The sequence below is a fragment of the Prunus dulcis genome, chromosome 7 (genome assembly GCF_902201215.1).
Source record: "Prunus dulcis chromosome 7, ALMONDv2, whole genome shotgun sequence".
In the NCBI taxonomy this organism is placed as follows: domain Eukaryota; kingdom Viridiplantae; phylum Streptophyta; class Magnoliopsida; order Rosales; family Rosaceae; genus Prunus; species Prunus dulcis.
Window position 1 is genome coordinate 13,456,466 of NC_047656.1, and position 15,031 is coordinate 13,471,496.

Here is a 15,031-nt window from a genome sequence, read left to right on the forward strand (position 1 = left end):
AAAAATTAATTTAAATGGAAAAAAAAAAAGAAAAAAAAAGAAGGATAGTTTGTAAAAGAATAAAGAGATTGTGAGAAATTATGTAAAATGATGAAATTGAGGAAGTATAATATGTAAAATGATGAAGATGTGGTGAGAAATTATGTAAGAATGAGGTAGGCATTTATAAAAAAAATTTAGGTTTTTTAAAATAAAAAAATCATTTTTTTCGGATTAAAAAAAAAGCTTTTATGACATCACCTAATTGTTAGATGACGTCAGGTGGGCCCCATCTAAGTATTTAGGCCAAAGGGCCACATGTGGCTCTCATTTTAGGAATTGGCCCTTTGTGTAACCCTCCCTTTTTTTGTAATCTTTGTATAGCCCACTCTTGGAGATGGATTTTGGGAATTTTGGGTTATATTTGAGGTATAGCCCTCACTTGGAGATGGCCTTAGGTTCGATTCCTCACTCCTCCAATATCTCTTGTATAAAAATAAAAAAATAAAAACTAGTAATCTCAAACTTTGTCTTTCACTCAATTTTTCAACTTTGTCTTTCACTCAATTTTTCATCCTGCTTTTCTGGGCTTCTACTTTGGGCTCTTCTATCTTTGGTTGTGTCTCTAGTGTTCAATGAGCTTTAGTGGGCCGGGTTGTAGTCCATATTATACTCACACTACTGTAAATTGGGACAAGCACACCATCCAGTGCCTATCTGGACATGTCTGTCAAAAGGATAAGGTCACCTCTTGGGCAAATTCACAGATGGTATTCAGAATGAAATGGGCAGTCAGATTAATGGGAAAGATTGACAATGAAATAGAAAGTTCAAATTTGGATAAGCACAGGAGTATTTGATTGAATTTTGGCAATTCTAATCATGCACCGAAGTTCCAAACAGCTAATTAAAAGCATTTAATGGCAAAACATTTAACTACAAATTTTAAAATGATTCATGTGCTCTTACCCTAAATGGATATTGCTAGTTGTTTGCTTTGCACGATCTTATATCTTCAATCAACAATGTCATGTTGAGGTAAGAAGATCCTCCTCCTTCTGTAGCCTTCTTGGCCAAAACTGCAAGCTCTCTTGCTCTCTTCCTTCTATCTTCTCCTTCTTTCCCTTCCTTGATCATAACTTTGTCTATAGCTTCCTTAAACTCAACCCTCTTCACCAACACCTTAGATATCTCTTGTTCCCCCAAGGGAATTGCAACTTTAGCCCCCACACTCTCACCAATCTTCAGGACTTGCACTATAAACTTCTCATTGTAGAACTGCTCAGCAAAAAAGGGCCATGTGATCATTGGAATTCCAGCACAAATGCCTTCCAATGTTGAGTTCCAACCACAATGTGTTAGAAATCCTCCAACTGCAGGGTGTGACAATATAAGCACCTGTGGTGCCCAACCATGGATCAACAAACCTCTCCCTTTTATCCTCTCCTCAAATCCATCTTCCAATAGCCATTTTTCCCATTCATCTATTTTGTTTCTGCTGATCACCCACACGAAAGGCCGGTTCGATGCTTCTAACCCCAAACCAAGCTCTACCAATTGAAGGGTTGTAACTTGGCTAAGGCTTCCAAGACATACATAAACCACTGAGCTCTGAGGCCATGAACCAAGCCAGTTCAAGCACTTGTTTTCATCAATTGAGGCCATGTTGCCTCTCTGAGCCTTGTCCAAATCTGTCTTGTTGGATAGTGAAACTGGGCCAATGCTCCAAACTCTACCCCGATTGACCTTTTTGAACTCTTTGACGTATTCGAACTCCAGCTCCTCAAAGCTATTGACAACAATCCCATATGCCCCTTCTTCAGATTCTTTTACTTTGTCGTGAAGACTACTGAAATCTTCTGAACCTGGATTCATATTCCCCGGAAGTTGGAATTTAGTAAGCTCAATCTCATCAGGCAAACCAGGCACCAAAAAAGGCTCTGATCCTGAGACACTCTCTAGGACCTTGTGTTCTTGTATGTTATGAGAACACAAGAGAGTGAAGCAACTAGTCCCATCAAACAAAAGCCTTGGGATCCGAAACTTTCGAGCAATGTTAGCCGTCCATGCCATATATTTATCAGCTATTATGCAGCTGGGATTGGGTTTCATAGTTTCAAGAAATTTCTCAAGTGGTTCTTGCAGCTTGTCAACTGCAGCAAAGAAATTCCAAAACAATTTTCTTGAGGGAACTGAGTCCATGTTTTCACATCCCTCTGGCAAGCCAAACTCTTGAAGTGGCAAACTGAACTGGACAAGTTGGATAGGGAGACCAGAATCGATGGAACGATCGATGATCGGTTTGATTCTGATGGCATTGAGGGGTGTGGTTACAATTGTAACAACCACACCACGCTCTGCTAATAGCTTGGCATTGTCTGCCATTGGTATAAGGTGGCCTGGAGACATCAATGGTATCAAAACAAAGTGCAGCTGATCATCATGGGATTCTGAAGCCATTGCCATTGGAATTGTTGGAGAGAAGAGATTGATAATAAATCAAAGATATCCAAATCTGGATGAAGATGGACTTTAGTGTGTGTGTGTGTATGTGTGTGGTCTTTTTTAATTAGATGGATTGGAATATAGTGAGGTCAGAGCTTACATCTTGGTTTGTTTTATGATAAAGATATCCCAATTGTCTCTTCTGAATTTGTTAATATTTTTCATTTTGGATGTTTTAGGAGTCTGAAAGATGCTATCACAATAATTGGATGCTTTAATCTAGATACTTTAAAACTTTGACTAACTATACAACGCATTGACCCAAATCCCTTGATTAGAGATATAATATTATTTAGTTTAAGATTAGAGGAGGTAGCAACTGAGGAAGTACCAACTGAGGCACACCATGAAAATAACATTAAGTGGGTTTGGGGATATGCTTTAATAATGGGTAGTCAGCAGCAACATGCCATATGATAAGTATGTCACATGATCTCTTCTTAGTTTGTCTGACTGCTGTTACTTCCCTGTTGCATGATATCTTGGATTAGCAGTGCAATGTTGAGGTGAGAAGATCCCCCTTCTTCTACTGCTCTCCTTGCCATCTCTCCAAACTTTTTAGCTCTTTCTCTTCTGCCTTGGCTTTCTTCTCCATCCATCAATTTTTCTATGGCCTCCTTCACATTTTCCTTTTTCACCAACACCCCAATCTTCTCCTCCTCTCCCCACTTCACTGGATATTCCACCCCAACTTTCACTGCAATCTTTAGAATCTGTTCAACTAGTTTCTCATTGAGGAATTGGTCTGAAAACAGTGGCCATGTGATCAAGGGCAGCCCGGCACATATCGCTTCCAATGTGGAGTTCCAGCCACAGTGTGTTAAGAACCCGCCAATTGCAGGGTGTGATAATATAAGTGTTTGTGGAGCCCAACCCCGAATCAGAAGGCTCCTTTCTTTCGTTCTTTCCTTGAATCCATTTTCTGAAATCCATTTCTCCAGTTCCTCTGATTGCTTGCATCCCCTCACAACCCAAATGAACGGTTTATTTGATGCCTCTAACCCCGACCCAAGCTCTATCAGTTGTTCCGAGATGAGGTTACACATACTTCCAAGGCAAGCATAAACTACAGAACCTGGTGCCCATGAGTCAAGCCACTTCAAGCAGTGATGTTCATCAATTGAGGCCTTGTTACCCCTTTGTGCCTTGTCCAAGTCATCTTTGTTGCATAGTGAAGCAGGGCCAATGCACCAGACTTTATTCTTTCTTGCATTCCTGTATTCTTTAACATATTCTGGCTCCAATTCCTCAAAAGTATTCATGATCATCCCATATGACTCCATCTCAGCTGCTGCCACTTTCTCAGTAAAACCTTCCACTCTTGTTGTCAGTCTCCCAGAAACCTGAGCTTTCGTTATCTCAATTCGATCAGGCAAGTCAGGTACAACAAGGTACTCTGATTCGGATGTTACATTCTCAAGAACTTTGGATACGCGCAAATTGTGAATGAACAAGAGACAGAAGCAGCATGTTCCACTGAACGATATCCTCGGAATGTGAAACTTGCTGGCAATGCTGGCTGTCCATGGAAGACACATGTCTGAGATTATGCAGTTCGGCTTCGGGATAAGCTCTTCAAACAGTTTCTCTACCGGCTGTTGAAGCAGGGCAGTTGCTGCAAAAAAATTCAAGATCAGGTCTTGTGAAGGTAGCATGTCAGGGTTCTCGCAACCATCAGGCAATCCTGCTTCTTCACTTGGAAATTTCAGTTGGATTAACCGGATTTGGAGCCCGGATTCTATGGCTCGAGTAACGACTGCTTCAACACGTGCTGCATTATGTGGGGTGGTGACTAGGGTGACAAGGATCCCTTGTTGTGCCAACAGTCTGCCAATGTCTGTCATTGGGATCAAGTGGCCTGAGGCCGGAAAGGGCAACAAGAGAAAGTGAAGCTGGCTTTGTTGATGAGAAGCCATGGAAACTAAATGGAATTGATAAACAACTATAAATGTTCCATGAACTGCTTAAGTTACTTGCTTAATGAGTAGTGATTTATATATAGCAAACTGCTTTGCTGGTGACGTAAGAGCATACGTATATATGTGCATTGACTTATCCAAGAATATTTTAGTGGTTGAGAGAGTAAAACAAAATTCTGTTCTATGGACAGTATAATGTTACAAAACTCTCATTGTCTTCCCATGTCATTCTCTGTTTTCTATAGCACTTCTATTGCTAAATATGAGTGTGGGGTTTTATACAAAAGGTCTCGATGTTATTAGGAGTGAAACCATTTATTTTATGAGACTTTCTATTTTGTTAAGTTCCCGATGTGGGACTCGTGTATTCTTCAACACCAAATTGTTAATCGAACTGACCAAGTGGAACCGTAAGCCAAACCAATAAGATTAGTTTAGGCCGGTTCAGTTTATCAAGATTCGCGATTTCGGGTGGTCATTTCGATTTCTATTTCACACCAATTTTCTTATTTTTTGTTTAATTATTGCTTTTACAAAATTAATAGGCTGAAACACACCTATATTTGGTTCTTCCAAATCAACCTAAGTACAGTAATGAGACAAATAGTGAAATAAAAAACTGCATTATAATCATTTCAAAAATCTATGCAGTAAGCAGTATGCTTGAGAAAAGATCCTTCACATCCTTTTTAGTTTGTGTTTATGCAATTTAGTTCTTTGATCTCTTGGATTAGCTGTTTAATGTTCAGGTAAGAAGATCCACCTTCTGCTACTGCTCTCTTTGCCATCTCTGCTAACTCTCTGGCTCTCTCTCTCCTTCCTTGGCTTTCTTTTCCATCCATCAATTTCTCTATGGCCTCCTTCACTTTCTTCTTTCTCAACACCCTCCTAATCTTCTCCTCCTCTCCCCAAGTCACTGGAAATTCCACACCAACTCTCACTGCAATCTTTAGAATCTGTTCAACAAATTTCTCATTCATAAATTGGTCCCCAAAAAGTGGCCATGTGAGCAAAGGCACCCCAGCACAAATCCCTTCCAATGTGGAGTTCCAGCCACAATGTGTCAAGAACCCACCAACTGCAGGGTGCGATAATATGAGCGTCTGGGGAGCCCAACCCCGAATCAAGAGGCTCCTTGCTTTGTTCCTTTCCTCAAATCCACTTTCTGCAATCCACTTCTCCAATTCCTGTGATTCTCTGCAGCCCCTTACAACCCAAATGAACGGTTTATTTGATGCCTCTAACGCCAATCCAATCTCTACCAACTGTTCAGAGCTGAGGTTACACATACTTCCAAGGCAAGCATAAAGTACAGAAGCTGGTGCCCATGAATCAAGCCACTTGAAGCAGTGAAGTTCATCAATGGAGACTTTGTTGCCCCTTTGTGCCTTGTCCAAGTCGTCTTTGTTGCATAGGGAAGCAGGGCCAATGCACCAGAGTTTATCCTTCTTTACCTTTTTGTATTCTTTAACATATGCTGGCTCCAATTCCTCAAAAGTATTCATGATCATCCCATATGTCTCTGTGTCAGCTGCTGCCATTTCGTCACCAATATCTTTCAGTTTTGCTGTCACTGTCCCGTCTGGAAGCTGAGCTTTTGTCATCTCAATTCGATCAGGCAGGTCGGGCAGAACAAGGTACTCTGAATCAGACGTTACACTCTCAAGCACGTTGGATACGCGCAAATTGTGAGCGCACAAGAAGCTGAAGCAGCCTGTTCCACCAAAAGATATCCTTGGAATGTGATGCTTGCTAGCAATGCTAGATGTCCATGGAAAAGTCACGTCTGAGATTATGCAATTTGGCTTTGGAGTGAGCTCTTCAAATAATTTCTCTACTGGCTTGTGAAGCAGGGCAGTTGCAGCAAAGAAATTGAAGACCAATTCTGGTGAAGGTAGCATGTCGAAGTTTTCGCAGCCTTCGGGCAATCCTGCTTCTTCCGCTGGAAATTTCACTTGGATTACGTGGATTTGGAGCCTGGATTCTATGTCTCGAGTAAGAACTGCTTGAAATCGGGCTGCGTTGTGGGGTGTTGTGAATATGGTGACAATGATGCCTTGTTGTGCAAACAATCTAGCAATGTCTATCAATGGGATCATGTGTCCTGAAGCCATTAGAGGAAAGAACACAAAGTGAAGCTGGTGGTCTTGATGAGAAGCCATGGAAATTAAGGGGAAGAGATGAACAACAATAATGTTCTATGAAATGAATTAAGCAGGCTTAAGTTTCTTATTTAAGTACTGCTATATATAAAAACTTTGATGCTGCCAGTCAATTGTTCTTTGTTTATACGTGTATTAGTTTATCCAAAGAAGATATGTAAGAGCATACGTATACATGTATTAGTTTATCCAAAGAAGATTATGACTCAGAGAAGAAAATGTTGTTTATGGATGAAGAGGTTTAGGAAATAGTTGGTTTTAGTGTTTGGGACAATAGCTTGACTATGAATAGAAACTTTTACAAGAGTAACAAAGTAATTTTATTTGAATGAGGAGAAAAGGTACAAAGCTTAGATATAAGCCTTAGTGGGATATAGGACAGCTGGTTGTTTTTCAGCTTATATATTTGTCAAGGCAACAAGCCTATATATAGGAGAGTTCTAACCGACTAAGTTAGTTTATTATAGAAATATTTAGTCATGTACTTATTTTTTGCACTAATAATATAGATAAATTTTACACTATTTAATTTCTATAAACAAACCAACAAATGACAGCTGGCCATATTGAATTTAATTTTGATTATTAAATTACTTTGATGCCCTATTTAATGTTTTGAATTTTTTATGAAGTTTTAGGGTTAGACTTGTTTTAAGAAATCAACAGATTGTGAGATGTAAGCATTGAGTGAGTGACAGAGGAAAGAAAAGACTAGAGAGTGAAAGTATCCAGTGGTCCAGGCGTGGAGTTTTTATCTTAAAACATCTCGGCGCAGTTAGCAAGGGACTACTTACTTTTAAGCAATAGATTATTGTGATACTCCTCCAATGTAAGATTACACTAATCATCATTCATGACTTGTACCGAACCACGCAACTCCAACAACATTAATATCTCCCACACATCTAAATATGGAACATGAAAGATCATATGAAATAGCCCCTGCTATTACCATATAAGGTAAAAGAAGGAAATAGTGGAATTCTGTACAAATTGGTTAGAGCTTTTAGCTGTGTAATGTTAAGGTCAGACGATCCACCTTCTTTCTTTGCCATCTCCCCAAACTCTCTGGCTCTCTCTCTTCTCCCTTGCCTTTGTTATCCAAGAATTTCTGGAGTTACGCGAAGCATCTCCCATTGCTAAATATGGAACATACAAAGATATTTGCTGGGATCTCACTGAGCACCTAACGGTAGGTTGCTCTGTCAGATTCTTTTTTGCAGCAGCCGTTGGATAACATGCGAAGGTAGGCTGGACACCGTTCAGTTTGGTTTGGTCTAGAGCCTAAATTGTGAATCAAACCGACCATGTCGATAATAATTTGGTCGAACCATAAACCGAACCAATAAGAATAGTTTAGGTCGGTTCGGTTTATTAATATAAGTGATTTGGGGTGGTCATTTTGATTTCTCTTTACACACCAATTTTCTTATTTTGTTTAATTATTGTTTTTACAAAAATTAATAGGCCGAAAACACACCTATATTTGGTTCTTCTAAATCAACCTAATAACATTCCAAATCAAACTAAAGACAGTAATGAGAGCAATAGTAAAATAAACAACTGCATTACAATAATTACAGAGCAGAATGTATGCAGTAAGCAGTATGCTTGAGAAAAGAACATTCAAACTCTTCTTAGTTTTTTCTTCCAAAAAATTAAAAAAAAACTCTTCTTAGTTTGTGTTTATGCAGTTAGTTCTTTGATCTCTTGGATTAGCTGTTTTATGTTGAGGTGAGAAGATCCACCTTCTGCTACTGCTCTCTTTGCCATCTTTGCTAACTCTCTGGCTCTCTCTCTTCTCCCTTGGCTTTCTTCTCCATCCATCAATTTCTCTATGGCCTCCTTCACCTTCTCCTTTCTCAAAACCACCCTAATCTTCTCCTCCTCTCCCCACAAAACTGAAAATTCCACACCAACTCTCACTGAAATCTTTAGAATCTGTTCAACAAGTTTCTCATTTATAAATTGGTCCCCATGCAGTGGCCATGTGAGCAAAGGCACCCCAGCACAAATCCCTTCCAATGTGGAATTCCAGCCACAATGTGTCAAGAACCCACCAACTGCAGGGTGTGATAATATAAGCGTCTGCGGAGCCCAACCATGAATCACGAGGCTCCTTGCTCTGTTCCTTTCCTCAAATCCACTTTCTGCAATCCATTTCTCCAATTCCTGTATTTCAATGCAGCCCCTTACAACCCAAATGAACGGTTTATTTGATGCCTCTAACGCCAATCCAATCTCTATCAACTGTTCACAGCTGAGGTGACACATACTTCCAAAGCAAGCATAAAGTACAGAAGCTGTTGCCCATGAGTCGAGCCATTTGAAGCAGTGAAGTTCATCAATGGAGACTTTGTTGCCCCTTTGTGCCTTGTCCAAGTCATCTTTGTTGCATAGGGAAGCAGGGCCAATGCACCAGAGTTTATCATTTTTTACCTTTTTGTATGCTTGAACATATGCTGGCTCCAATTCCTCAAAAGTATTCACGATCATCCCATATGTCTCCGTTTCTACTGCTCCCATTTTGTCAAAAAAATCTTTCACTGTTGGTGTCACTGACCCATCTGGAAGCTGAGCTTTCGTCATCTCAATTCGATCTGGCAGGTCGGGCAGAACAAGGTGCTCTGAATCAGACGTTACACTCTCAAGCACATTGGATACGCTCAAATTGTGAACGCACAAGAAACTGACGCAGTTTGTTCCACCAAAAGATATCCTTGGAATGTGATGCTTGCTAGCAATGTCATAAGTCCATGGAAAACTCATGTCTGAGATTATGCAATTTGGCTTTGGAGTGAGCTCTTCAAACAATTTCTCTACTGGCTTGTGAAGCAAGGCAGTTGCAGCAAAGCAATTGAAGACCAAGTCTGGTGAAGGTAGCATGTCGAAGTTTTCGCAGCCTTCGGGCAATCCTGCTTCTTCGGCTGGAAATTTCACTTGGATTACGCGGATTTGGAGCCCAGATTCTAGGTCTCGAGTAAGAACTGTTTGAAATCTGGCTGCATTGTGGGGTGTGGTGAATATGGTGACAATGATGCCTTGTTGTGCAAACAATCTAGCAATGTCTATCAATGGGATCATGTGGCCTGAAGCCATTAGAGGAAAGAACACAAAGTGAAGCTGGTGGTCTTGATGAGAAGCCATGGAAATTAAGAGGAAGGGATGAACAACAATAATGTTCTATGAATTAAGCAGGCTTAAGTCTCTTATTTAAGTACTGATACATCAAAGCTTTGATGCTACCAGTCAATTGTTCTGTGTTGGTGACGTAAGCGCATACCTATACATTATTAAGTTTATCCAAAGAAGATTCTAATGACTCAAGAGTAGCAAAGAGGTTTGTGGACTGTTACCTATGACCTCTCTCTTTCATGTACTAAGACAAACTTACAGGGGGCCACTACTAAGCCCAAAGTTGCATTTATACGTTGAATACGAAAATATCATGGTGATTGGCCCCACAAGATATGGTGTGAGAAGTTTTGCAGCAGCCAACTTTGACTATGGCTAAAGAAATTCTTCATTGTGAAGTAGCAAATTGTGAGATGTAAGCATTCTGTGAGTAACCATTGCATTGGTTTGTGCAGGGAGGACAGAAAAGACTAAGGGTGTGTTTTGCACCGATACGCCAAAAATTGAGGGTATGCGAGTATTAGATACGGCCCGGATACAATACGGCACCGATATGGCATCAAAACATACGGCTCCGATACTCCATCGATACAGTCACGATATGGCTCCATAGACTTTAAGTCTCTTTTGGCTGGGTGATTTGAGGTCCAATGGATCCATCCAATCCAAGTGTGTAGTTTTTATCTTAAGCATCTAAATGAACGTAATAACATTCCAAATCAACCTAAGGACAGTAATGAGAACAACAATAGTAAAATAAACAACTGCATTACAATCATTACAGAACAGAATGTATGCAGTAAGCAGTATGCTTGAGAAAAGAACATTCAAACTCTTCTTAGTTTCTTTTTATGCAGTTAGTTCTTTGATCTCTTGGATTAGCCGTTTAATGTTGAGGTCAGAAGATCCACCTTCTGCTACTGCTCTCTTTGCCATCTCTGCTAACTCTCTGGCTCTCTCTCTTCTCCCTTGGCTTTCTTCTCCATCCATCAATTTCTCTATGGCCTCCTTCACCTTTTCCTTTCTTACCACCACCCTAATCTTCTCCTCCTCTCCCCATTTCACTGGAAATTCCACCCCAACTCTCACTGCAATCTTTAGGATCTGTTCAACAAGTTTCTCATTCAGAAATTGTCCCCAAACATTGGCCATGTGAGCAAAGGCACCCCAGCACAAATCCCTTCCAATGTGGAATTCCAGCCACAATGTGTCAAGAACCCACCAACTGCAAGGTGTGATAATATGAGTGTCTGCGGAGCCCAACCCCGAATCACGAGGCTCCTTGCTTTGTTCCTTTCCTCAAAGCCACTTTCTGCAATCCACTTCTCCAATTCCTGTGTTTCATTGCAACCCCTTACAACCCAAATGAACGGTTTATTCGACACCTCTAATGCCAATCCAATCTCTATCAACTGTTCAGAGCTGAGGTTACACATACTTCCAAGGCAAACATAAATTACAGAAGCTGGTGCCCTTGAGTCAAGCCACTTGAAGCTATGAAGCTCATCAATGGACACCTTGTTACCTCTTTGTGCCTTGTCCAAGTCATCCTTGTTGCATAGGGAAGCAGGGCCAATGCACCAGAGTTTATCCTTTGTTACCTTGTATGCTTGAACATATGCTGGCTCCAATTCCTCAAAAGTATTCATGATCATCCCATATGTCTCATGTAAGAACCCAAACCAAAATATCTAAAAATTAAGATTTCTTTATTCTAGCCAAAAGACGGTTTTGCCCTCGCATTTTTTTAAGGGGAAAAATTTGACTTTTTGATCCGAGAAGAATTCGGGAATTCTGCTTGTGCCGTTGCGTAGAGCACGGCGAAACGAGTCCGTAGACACGGAGTAGACCCGAATCGGAGTTTTAACGAAGAAATTACGATCAAAACATCGCGAGGGGCAAAATGGTAATTTGGTCAAAGTCAGATTTTTATCCCTGTTTTTCTCTCTCCCCGCGTCATTCTCTCTCCTCTCTCCCGATTGCAGCAGCCCGCGACCTCTCCCTATTCCAGCCGCCCTAGCAACCGCCACACCGCGAGCTGATCTCCGGCGCCGGTCCCATCCGAACCGCAGCTTGCCCGCCGACATTTCCCGACCAGCCCCAGCCCTGCGCACGGCGGATTCTGGCCGGAAACTGGGAAAACTTCCTATCGGCTCGCTCGAACTTCCAGTCGCTCGATCTCCTCCGTTTCTCAACCAAATCAGTCGAGTGAGGTAGAGATTTTCACCTATTTCTCGTGCTCTATCTGCTGGTTGGCTGGGTTTAGATCGATTCAATCTCTAGATCACTCGATTTTCGATTTGAAAATCGGCCGAACTTCGGCCGCCGTGATCGGCCATTTTCGGCCACTTTTTGGGGGTGGTCCAAGAACAAAAGTGACTCCAAATAGGGTGTTTTACCTAGGGTAGGAGTTTGGAGTCTCGGTTCCACGATTTTTCGGCACACACGAATCGCTTTGGACACCCGATCTGCCCCGCGCGTGTGGCGGCGCGTGGGCCAGGGTGGTGGCACGGCTCTGGCCAGTTTTGAGGTCCTTGTGTCGTCACGAGCGCGTGGGATTTCGCGGATCTCAATTCGGAGTCCGTTTGAGCCCCGAACGGATTTTCCATATCGCGCGATCCGTGGGTGCAGTACCGTTTAATCGTTGGATCGCGCTGAATTTTGGATATGTCGGTCTACGTGATTTCAGGATCGCGTAGGATTCGACGGATTGCGAATCGGAGTCCCGGATACTCCGAAATCGCGAACCATGGGGCTAGGGTTTGAGTTTTAAACGATAACGCGATTTTGGCCAATCCGACCGTCCGATTCGGACCAAATTCGCAGAACATGGTTCCCGTTGTATGAGAAACCTTCCGGGAAGCTCCGATCGGCCATCGGACACCGTGGACCCCACAGGTCCCGGGTCCGCCGATCTGACGGTTTCTCGCTTAACAGAGCATCGGACCTTCCAAAACCGGTCCCAGTGTCAGAAAGGGCTAATGTGGGCATAGGAGTAACTCAGGATGAAACACATGTATTTCTAGGAGCCGGGGGCAGGGTGTTTAATTTAAATTTTATTTATCCAGCAGTTGTTTAATTTATTAATCTTGATTAAGCAGGCACCAGGAGTCCGGCTATTCACAGGAGAGACCCTCGAGAGGTCCAGCTAGCTCGGACCAGCAGTGAGTGGACTTTTCTTTCTCAAAAAGATTTTATAATTATATTTTATATTTGATCTTGAATAAGTAATTTCAGCATAAATTTTATGATGCAATGCCCTTATTTTTATAAAACTAGACAAGCAGCAGATTTGTGATTTTGAGGCCAAATTAGTGATTTAGTTCAGATTTACCAGAGTTCAGAGTAGATCAGTTTTTATCAGAAACAGTTATTTCAGACCACCATGTACCCGCCCTACAGTTGGTGATTACCCAGAGTTGGACCGACGTCGACGGACATCCGGTCTGATTTCAGTTAGTCAGTGCACTTGACTTGCCTCACGAGTTCCGGGGACGCTCGGACCGTGAGTGCCAGGATTTGCGGCTCGGCAGACTTGATGTCCCGAGACCTGCCAGGATTGCGGCTCGGCTGACTCTGTGTCCCCGAGACCTGCCAGGATTGCGGATCAGGCTGACTACGGTCCCCTGCATCCTGCCTGAGCGACTCGAGTGACTTGGTGTCATCGAGGATCTGCCGGCGGATCAGGCTGATCATAGTCCCCTGATTTCGCCAGTTTGCGGCTCGGGTAGCCTGTGTGACGCCCGAGACCTGCCAGGGAATTGACGGCCATCAGGGGTACAATTAGGTGGCAGTTTTAAAGGATTTTAAGTTTTTAATGCAGTTACAATTTCATGCCTTTCTATTAGTATCTTTGATACTCCGTACATATCACTAGAATATATTGTGCATATTATTGAATATTTATGAAATTATGTGTATTTACGTTTAATTGAATATTTCGAGTTGATTATGAGCAGATTATAGTTTTATCCCTATGTTTTTTCAAAACGGGGGTTATTATGTTCTCAAATGTTTTCTCGAACATTATTTTTGTCCACTCACAATTTTAACTTGTTTTTCGCCCCCAGGCCTTAGAAGAACGAAGGAAACCACCCGGGCCATCAGCTTAGCTCCCGCCCCACCACCAAAGTGTAGGATTTCGTTGTAACTCTTTTGTTAATCCTGTAAATTTGTATAGAAATGCTCTGATATCCTGTTAAACTTAAGGAACTGAGGTTGGAAACTGTTGTTGATTTAGTCTGGCTGTTGGTAGGATTTCTGAGACTGTTTGGCAGGTGGAAGACTTTGGGTATGGTCAAAATACAGGGGAGACTCTGCCGAATTTTCGGCAGAAGTCGAAAGGAAATGAATTAAGAAAAAGGTTAAAAAAGTCATTTGTGTCCGACAATTGCCAGGTGTCGGACACGCACAGGAGTCGGCTCGGTTTTCAAAGCGAAAATCGGGTCGGGTCCTGTCATCTCAGTCTCAGCTGCTATTATTTTGTCACGAAAATCTTTCAGTCTTGCTGTCACTGTCCCCTCTGGAAGCTGAGCTTTCGTCATCTCAATTCGATCAGGCAGGTCAGGCAGAACAAGGTACTCTGAATCAGACGTTACACTCTCAAGCACGTTGGATACACGCAAATTGTGAACGCACAAGTCACAGAAGCAGCCTCTTCCAGAGAAAGATATCCTTGGAATGTGATACTTGCTGGCAATGCTGGTTGTCCATGTTAAACACATGTCTGAGATTATGCAGTTTGGCTTTGGAGTTAGCTCTTCAAACAATTTCTCTACTGGCTTGTGAAGCAAGGTAGTTGCAGCAGAGAGATTGACGACCAAGTTTGGTGAAGGAAGCATGTCGAAGTTTTCGCAGCCTTCGGGCAATCCTACTTCTTCGGCTGGAAACTTCACTTGGATTATTCGGATTTGGAGCCCGGATTCTATGTCTCGAGTAAGAACTGCTTGAAATCGGGCTGCATTGTGGGGGGTGGTGAATATGGTGACAATGATGCCTTGTTGTGCAAACAATCTAGCAATGTCTATCAATGGGATCATGTGGCCTGAAGCCATTAGAGGAAAGAACACAAAGTGAAGCTGGTGGTCTTGATGAGAAGCCATGGAAATTAAGAGAAAGGGGTGAACAACAATAATGTTCTATGAATTGGGCAGGCTTAAATATCCTGTTTAAGTACTGATACATCAAGGGTTTGATGGTTCCAGGCAATTGTTCTTTGTTGGTGACGTAAGCGCATACCTATACATTATTAGTTTGTCCAAAGAAGATTCTAAAGATTCGAGTAGAAAAGACCTTTGTGGACAATTTCACCTGTGACTTTTCTCTTTCGTG

The 15,031-nt window shown here is 42.0% G+C and overlaps 4 protein-coding genes and 1 pseudogene across 4 annotated transcripts; all 5 read right to left on the reverse strand.

Moving 5' to 3' along the window:
• Positions 1-809: 809 nt before the first annotated feature.
• LOC117634486 (UDP-glycosyltransferase 73C4-like) lies at positions 810-2,624 on the reverse strand. The gene has a single exon (XM_034368618.1). It carries the CDS (start codon positions 2,443-2,445, stop codon positions 964-966), a length of 1,482 nt encoding a protein of 493 aa, XP_034224509.1. The 5' UTR covers positions 2,446-2,624; the 3' UTR covers positions 810-963.
• A 116-nt stretch (positions 2,625-2,740) lies between these two features.
• Positions 2,741-4,444, reverse strand: LOC117634487 (UDP-glycosyltransferase 73C6-like). The gene has a single exon (XM_034368620.1). The coding sequence runs from the start codon at positions 4,398-4,400 to the stop codon at positions 2,925-2,927; it is 1,476 nt and encodes a 491-aa protein (XP_034224511.1). The 5' UTR covers positions 4,401-4,444; the 3' UTR covers positions 2,741-2,924.
• Positions 4,445-5,092: 648 nt separating this feature from the next.
• Positions 5,093-6,721, reverse strand: LOC117635410 (UDP-glycosyltransferase 73C1-like). The gene has a single exon (XM_034369737.1). The coding sequence runs from the start codon at positions 6,563-6,565 to the stop codon at positions 5,093-5,095; it is 1,473 nt and encodes a 490-aa protein (XP_034225628.1). The 5' UTR covers positions 6,566-6,721.
• Positions 6,722-8,029: 1,308 nt separating this feature from the next.
• On the reverse strand, positions 8,030-9,746 carry LOC117634734 (UDP-glycosyltransferase 73C1-like). Its single transcript, XM_034368937.1, has one exon. The coding sequence runs from the start codon at positions 9,710-9,712 to the stop codon at positions 8,252-8,254; it is 1,461 nt and encodes a 486-aa protein (XP_034224828.1). The 5' UTR covers positions 9,713-9,746; the 3' UTR covers positions 8,030-8,251.
• Positions 9,747-10,549: 803 nt separating this feature from the next.
• On the reverse strand, positions 10,550-14,808 carry LOC117635411 (annotated as a pseudogene).
• Positions 14,809-15,031: the final 223 nt, after the last annotated feature.

What these genes read in the sequence shown, in the direction of transcription:
- LOC117635410 (XM_034369737.1), bottom strand. Translation starts at nt 6,565, where the DNA reads ATGGCTTCTCATCAAGACCACCAGCTTCACTTTGTGTTCTTTCCTCTA.
- LOC117634487 (XM_034368620.1), bottom strand. Translation starts at nt 4,400, where the DNA reads ATGGCTTCTCATCAACAAAGCCAGCTTCACTTTCTCTTGTTGCCCTTT.
- LOC117634486 (XM_034368618.1), bottom strand. Translation starts at nt 2,445, where the DNA reads ATGGCAATGGCTTCAGAATCCCATGATGATCAGCTGCACTTTGTTTTG.
- LOC117634734 (XM_034368937.1), bottom strand. Translation starts at nt 9,712, where the DNA reads ATGGCTTCTCATCAAGACCACCAGCTTCACTTTGTGTTCTTTCCTCTA.